Source organism: Opisthorchis viverrini (genome assembly GCF_000715545.1).
Source record: "Opisthorchis viverrini unplaced genomic scaffold opera_v5_96, whole genome shotgun sequence".
In the NCBI taxonomy this organism is placed as follows: domain Eukaryota; kingdom Metazoa; phylum Platyhelminthes; class Trematoda; order Opisthorchiida; family Opisthorchiidae; genus Opisthorchis; species Opisthorchis viverrini.
The window spans coordinates 1539220-1546962 of record NW_008751749.1 but is presented as its reverse complement, the minus strand read 5'-3'; the positions used below and the strand labels follow the sequence as shown (position 1 = coordinate 1546962).

The following is a 7743-nucleotide window of genomic DNA, read 5'->3' as shown; positions in this document are numbered from 1 at the left end:
GTTTGATATCCGGCAAAACGCGTCCGTTGCCTGGTGAACTAACAGGTGTGACTTGTTCACACTTGTGGTAATTTCAAACCCGAATTTGTTTCCCTCCACTGCATGCCTGTGGTTTACCTGTAGAAGAAAAGGCATCCGGATCGTGGATGAGAAGATTTAATATGTCGAACAAATTATTCATTCACTCTTTATAATGTGAGACCTCACAGTTGGTGGGCAACAAGTTGCAGTAGAAAGTAACTGGTGCCCGGATTCTCATTCAGTTGTGAGTGCTGCGCAATTTAGTTAGGGGGAGGTGAGGTCAAGTAGAATTCAGATGATGACTACTGCTCCTTCTGATGACCGCACACCAACACACGTCAACTCGACTGATCCAAAACCGTTCTCCACACGCTTGCCAGTTCCACGCCTTCTGGTCTATTAACACCGGGGTGCTTGGCGATTTCGACCGCCTCGGCCATCAGCTTCTTCCGCCAACTTCTATTTGTTACCCACCGACTGCGAGGTATAATATTCTAACGAGAGAACGAATAATTTGTTCGATATATGAAATCTCGCCCGGCACAACCCATCAACCCAACGCTCCCCAATAAGGCACTGATGATGTCACCTCCATTGGTAATGAAACTTTTGCAATCAAATTGCCCAGCTCAGCGAACAGACTTCAGTTGTTAGCGAATATACACTTATTTGCAAGCTAATTTGGTTTTCCGAAAGACTCATCTGGAACTCAGCTGAATGTCTCGTTTTTGCTGTTCTCAGGCAACTGAATGTGCTGCACCAGGTCGCCCCATGTTTCAGTCGCTACAATATTTAAAATATCGCGATACATATATATCTTTGTAATGTACTACTCATAAGGTTGCTGAAAATCCGTCGACAACCCACGACCGGTTTCGCCCTTCTTGGGGCTCATCAGGTAGGCACAGTCCCCGAGTTTCCGCCAACCTTATGTCCGACTTGGAACCAAATTGCACCAAATTAGCGAATATACACTCAGCTGGGTTTCAAGTGAGTCTCTCGAAAAACCAAATTAGTTTGCAAATGAGTATATATTAGCTAATTTCGTGCAATTCGGTTTCAAGTAGAACATAAGGTTGAAGAAAGCCCGGGGACTGCGCCTACCTGATGAGCCCCAAGAAGGACGAAACCGGTCGTGGGCTGTCGAAGTCTATTCAGCAACCTTATGAGTAGTACGTTGCGAAGACTTCAGTTGTTTTGTTTGGAACCCATATACGCACGATGGGGACCAAATTACTTAGAGCAGTCCGCTTTATTTGTAAATCGCCTGCTGGCTAATTCCAGCTAATGCCCGTACTCCTCTTTTCAAAGGTATACTTTTCGGAGGAGTGCTAATGTTTCTAAACGCTAATGTAGTAGCCGTGTGCTTTTTTCCAAACAAACAAACAAACAAGCTCGTATGTCGTTCGGTTGACGTCAGCAAAAACCGGTTGGGTTAGGTGAACAGAACAAATAATGCACTAGCTGAGAGCAAATCGATCGGAACCGGTATATGCTAACCTTACCTGGTTAGACTAGCGTATCGCTCGTGGTCTGACTGACTTACTACTTCACGTGGCGTAGAATGAATGATGAAAGTAAAACAATCTGAGTTGGAAATCAGGTTTGAAGCTCAGGTCAAGAGCTGCATTCCTCGAAATGCAAATTGGCTGCATATATTCCACGAAGTGGAAGCTAATTAACCTTCAGGTTTTGATTTAAACAAATGAAGTTATGGACTTTTCATTTTAGACCACTTATCGACAGTTGGTCAGATTGCTGATCATTCAGTCACCCTGTCCGTCTTGGTACCCTCTTTTCATGAACGCGATCAGGTTAATGAGATTGGTGATTATGATCCTAGCCAACCAGCCAGCCGTAGTAAGAAAAAAAACAACAGTTGTTTCTTTCGGTCTTGACCAGTTATCGATTCGCGCACTGAACTTGGTAATGAACAGGTCACATGCTTGAAATTGGAGCGTTTTGTGTGTTGTGAAAAAAACCCTGTGCGACAGAATCACAGGCCCGCATTGTTTTTGCAAATCGACTATCACGCCTTATCGGAAAAACAGCACATATATTTACAGGAGTGCTTGAAACGGGAATGGAACCGAAAAAAAGTGGATAATGAGGTGAACGCAATTATCGGACCACCTTATGGAACGGCTCCATCGAGCACAATCCTGGTGGTTGATCTCACTCATGTCTCCGGGAGGGGGGACTACGTGGGTCATTCAGACGTATTTCAATTCAATAAATTCAGTTTATCAGGTATCAAGTGTGTGCCATAGGCATACCGGTCCCAGCTGCTACAGTTTCGATCACCGGGAAACGGGAAGGTGGGACATACAACCAAGTCTTGGAGGCGAAGGCTTGTTCAGTTTGATGTACGAGCGCCGCTGACTGCGCGATGGGCCATTTATGCCAATGCCGTTGACCACCGGTGATTTGAGTTCCCGGGGTCCCCATCCAGAGAGGTGACTAAGTTTACTCGCTAGTGTTTTCGTACTTCGTTGCCAGGTCATACACTGTCCACCTTTCGGTCGCTTCCACTCAGCTCAGACCTACTTAATATGTTGCAATTTTCGAGAAATACGCTCATTTGCAAATCAATTTGGTTTTCACGAGAGACTCAACTGAATCTCTCGTTTATGATATTCTACAACTGAATGTGCTGCACACAGGCCGCCTCATGTTTCAGTTGGCATGAGGTTCGAGATATCGCAGTATAGTTTCGTAAAAATAGTACTCACAAGGTTGCTGAAAACTCTTGGACAGCCCACGACCGGTTTCGCCCTTCTTGGGGCTCATCAGGTAGGCTCAGTCCCCGAGTTTCCGTCAACCTTATGTTCTACTGGACGTGCTTAATATTTTGCAATTTTCCTCCATCACCTAGGTCTAGATGTACGCCTCCATATGATCATTTCGTTTATGCATCCTACGGGCTCTCAGTTGGGCTGAAATCAGTATTTCAGTTTGGTCAGCGTTTATCTATGCCAAGATCTAAACGATGTGAGGAGTATCGGCCGGTGCTTTTTCTTGCTCAGGTATCAAACAAGCCTGTTCACTGACGGTTATGGACACCAGCACTGGATCTTCCAGATTCGTACTAACACCTTCATTCATTTCTGATTGAATACAAAAGCATTCCAGTGATACACTTCTCGACTGACTCTGTACAGTCCACTTGTCAGATCTGTCGCTAATCGATAGGTTTTGAACAGGGATTCTCAAGTACCTAGGCAGCAGACTTCAGATGACAGCTAGTTTCGTCCAGTTTGGCGGTGTCAAATGCAAAGTGCTACTGCCCTGCATGTATTCTGAACATGTCTGATGGCTCGCAGCAAATAAGCACTGGGCTCAAGTAGATCATAAGGTTGACAAAAACTCGGGGGCTGCGGCTACCTGATTAGCCCCAAGAAGGGCGAAACCGGTCGTGGGCTGTCGAAGAGTTTTCAACAACCTTGTGAATAGTATACTATAAGCACTGTCTTATTCGCTTTAGAACTCAATTTGAACCGTTCTCAATCAACGAGGAGAGCAGGTAAGCAATAGTGAAATGTAGCGAAACTGGTTCATACACTGGAACCCGTGGTACTGACAACTGTGACCATAAACAGATAGGGAATTAGGATGTCTGTAGAGAAAACTCCGCAGCTCATAGCGCACGACACCATCCGCTGTTAAGATGCTTGACTGATCAACGTGCAGTAGCGATTTCAGTTCGACTAAGAACTCACAGGATGTACGGACGTACAGTAATGAAGTTTTCTGTGACCCCAAAGCTGAGTTAGTGACCTCTAGGAGGTGTTGTAACCGTTTCGCGGTTGTTTTTTTTTCAGGCGTAATGACCGGTACCTACCACGGACAGCTGACTCAAAAGAGGTGCTATGAGATGTTCCTATACTGTGAAAACCTATCTGTTTTCAACCTGTCCTTTAAGTAATATTCTTATCAAGACGTGGCACCTGTTTCGTCTTTGGTTTTATATGGTCCTTCCTCATCGTTGAAAAGTTTGCTGTGTTGGAACTTTTCACTACTTTTGGTCCTCACTGTCTAAGTAATGACCAGCTCTTTGCTCTAGATCTACGAGGTCGCCTGATGAAAGCATTGGTCAGAACTCCCATGGTAACTCACTGACTTGAACAGTAATGTCATACTCACCCGACGATTTGCATCGACTGTTTGAGCTAATTTTACTTGTCCCCGGTCGCTCGAAGTCACCTACACCCAGAGACATCACTTTGGAACGTGTGGAGCATCGGCAAACTTCAAAAACTTCAAAACTATAATCTGTCACACGAGAAACGGCATATCACCGAACCACTAGTATCCTATATGTCTCATACTCTTCCGAAATTTACCGGAAACTTTTTCGTCATTTCAGCCCCGATCTCTGCTCAGATCCCGATGACTTATCCGGCCGTTATAGTTTTGCTTGGAGTTCGATAGTTGTGAAACGCCTCCACAGGGCTTTATCATTTTGAGGTAACCACTTGTGATGGACGGATCTAGTTCGTTTGAAATGAATGGGTCCATCGCTATGGAGGCTCCTCAGACCCGTGTACCCGATTTGGAACGTATTCGAAACGCCCGAAACAAGCGAAAATTGCAACTCAAAGATTGGCACCAATATGACCGAAAAATGATGCGAGAGGCCGAGAAATTACAACGCAAGGGATTAAGTCCACCGTCTGAACGGGGATTTCATCGTGCAGGGCATTCAGTCAAATTTCCTCCCAGTCTCATATTTCTGGAAGCCGCTGCACGTGGAGATCTTGATGAAGGTAGGTAATCCATGTGCACTTCCATACTTTCCTTCACAAACCAAGTGTCACTGCCACTCGTTCCATTTAAATTCACGTGATGGACACACTTGGTGCGCTAACCATGTGCACTTGCCGAATTCCGCAGAAGTCTATCAAATGCTCGTACTTGATTGGACTGGGTATTTCTTGCCTTAGGGTCTATCTAAGGCACGCAAAATTTGGGGGTTAACTCTCTAGTCTGTAGACGTTTTCTTCATTTGGCTTTATTTTTTATGTTAAACAAAACTCAAGTAAAACGTACCGTAATAAACACCGCAAGAATGAAGTAGGTTTCATGGTTTGGTAAACAATCAGTGGATTTATTGCTGGGCAACGTTTCGCTTTTGACACAAAAGCTTCGTCAGGCCAAGTGAGTAGGTAGGTAGGTTGATTGGGTTGAGGGCCGTCAGGGAACCAATCCGTGAGATTCCTGATGACTAGTGACTTGATCAGTACTGGGTGTTCAGTCTGATGTCCCTGTTTGTTGATTAGTGGGGATGACTAAGATTTACGATAGATTGGTTAGGGGGGATTCGTCTTTATGATGAACCCGGATTTTTCGTCCTCGCTTTTTCAGTCTAGGACACCTTAATGAAAAATTCCTCTTGAGGCCGTTCACAGATTTCGTTCAAGGGTGCTAGGACGTTGCCCAGCAATAAATCCACCGGTTGTTTACCAAACTCCTCTGAAACAATGACTTCCCAATCGGTCCCAAACATGTTCCAATTGATTGAAGTATGTTTCACTTCATTCGGTGCTGGTTGGCGAGTCTGATAAATTCCGGTATGTTTACTCGACACTGGCGTTATGAGACTAAATGCATTGGTTTGAGGAGCGATTCAGTTTCTCACGGTGATTCATCCTCATACTCTTCCATCAAACTGTCATCTTTTCCCAGCTACTTAGCAATCTGAAATAATCCTCTGCAAGTTCACGCGGTAGCGATGAGACCCTCCGAGGCTGGGTCTTCACTCTCGCGGGGCTGCATACAATGCCAGTTGTTGAACAGGGTTGTTTCAGTTGTAAGTCCAGATGGAACTTAAAGCATCCGTTTGTGCAAGGTATGGCTCCTCCCTGAGTTACTCAGCTGGGGGTTTCCACTGCCTTTTTGCCTCGTTTGAAATGAAGAATTCCTGCGCACTACAAGAGTTATCAAAAACAGCCGGAGACAACTTAGTTGTTCTCGGTCAAGTGCAGACCTTATGAGGCACTGTTCACACTAGTTAACCAATCCAAGAGAGCATACCCCACACTTTAAGGCTTTCGGTTTGTTTTGGGGATACGTCCTCCCAGAGTGAGTATTGTGTTGGTTATCCAACCGAATCTTTCACCTGGCTGATGCAATGAATTGGACGAAAAACATTTCTGTTTATGAGTAGGCGTACGATAAATTGTGTGTAGGATAAGAAACCCAAACAATCATATGTCTCAGGAAGATATCAGGACGTCAGACACAATGAATGGACAAAGAGACAAAAACAGTTTTCCTAATGCATTGTGCTATGCATAGACTATTTAAACGCTCCGGCACAAAACGTCACGACTGCTCTATTTTCCGAGCAAAAAATCCACAGTCACGATCCAGGAATTTCACAGGCCATTGGGAACAAACGGAGAGCCATCATGCAATAGTTTGGCTTTCCAAATTAGCCGCAGGTACTTTGTATGGGAGAAGACTAATAACGCCCGCGACACACATTGTTTTCCAAATCGCTTTCAGCTTGACAGACTGTTTTCCCGATATTACAGACAGCTATTACACTAAAAATCGATAATAAATAGGCGAAAGCTTCTCCCTAAAATTGATTTGTTGTTTCCAAACTAATTATGTATTGTTATGCGTACCGTGGAACACTGGGTTTAGACTAGTGTTTGTGCTTCAATCGGAGGGCTCGGTAATCTTCATTGGCCTATTAATATAACCAAGGGACACCCAATGGGCGCTGGTTAATGTGGATTTTGAAGAATGCAAAGCATATTTTCAGCTTTCCGTCGTGAGTGGCTTATATCTTCCCCAGGTACGTCTCGTTTGACCTTCGCGGTGCTGTGCAAACTCTTTTCAAATAGAAGTGTTTTTAGGATAAAAAGTCTTCTCGGACTCCTCGGGAAATCTGAGTCATTCATCCTTAAAAATAGCCCCACGTATCCTCTGGAACTTTTAGAGCTCGAGATACCTCAGTGATGGGGGCGGGATTACGGAACGGAAGGTCTGTCATTTGGACCTAATTTTTTGTATCTTGATTGCTCCTGTCTAAACTAGAGAACCAGGCAGTATCTCAGCCTTCGAGCTTCCTTCGGGGGCGGGATTACGGAAGGTCTGTCATTTGGACCTAATTTTTTGTATCTTGATTGCTCCTGTCTAAACTAGAGAACCAGGCAGTATCTCAGCTCAGCCTCTTCCTTCGGTTGGCATAGAGGCTACATATCAAAATGGTGTTACAGCCGAGCTATTGTAACTTTTGACCTTATTTCCCCCCTTCATATTCTGTACTTTGATTATCGAAGGACAATGTTATGACCTAATCTTACGGGCCTGAGGTGAGTGTGGACAGAGATTTATGTGACTTCTTTCGTCAAGGTCTGTATCGATCATTATGAGGCGGGACAACATGAGCACCGTACCATTCCACTGACTTTCCAGTCCGATTTTAATTGGATGTTGTGCTCATATGGTATGGCCCAGATGTGATAATCGAGAGATATCAAATCGATACACTGGATGCTTACTGATTGTGATAACTTGACCAGGTTGAATACAGTATGGCTATGGTGGATCGTTTGAACTCAAGCGTCTGATCTTGGTAAGACTGTGCACTTCATGAATATTCTCGAAAAAGCTGAAGAAACTTACACATCCCTTGGAAAGTTGACCAGAATCGTTTCATCCACTGATGTGTACTTAGCTATAGAGTCATTCTGCACTACACCCCCTCTG

The 7743-nt window shown here is 44.5% G+C and overlaps 2 protein-coding genes across 2 annotated transcripts in view; one reads left to right on the top strand and one right to left on the bottom strand.

The window, feature by feature from the left end:
• Positions 1-359: 359 nt before the first annotated feature.
• T265_05151 (hypothetical protein) overlaps positions 360-7743 on the bottom strand; it is a gene marked incomplete at both ends in the record, with an annotated part of 17326 nt that continues 9942 nt past the window's right edge. The window contains one exon of the mRNA XM_009170075.1: positions 360-515. Within this exon, the coding sequence (XP_009168339.1) occupies positions 360-515 (156 nt within the window). The remainder of the gene's footprint in view (positions 516-7743) is intronic.
• Positions 4388-7743, top strand: part of T265_05149 (hypothetical protein) — a gene marked incomplete at both ends in the record, with an annotated part of 78012 nt that continues 74656 nt past the window's right edge. The window contains one exon of the mRNA XM_009170073.1: positions 4388-4787. Within this exon, the coding sequence (XP_009168337.1) occupies positions 4502-4787 (286 nt within the window). The remainder of the gene's footprint in view (positions 4788-7743) is intronic.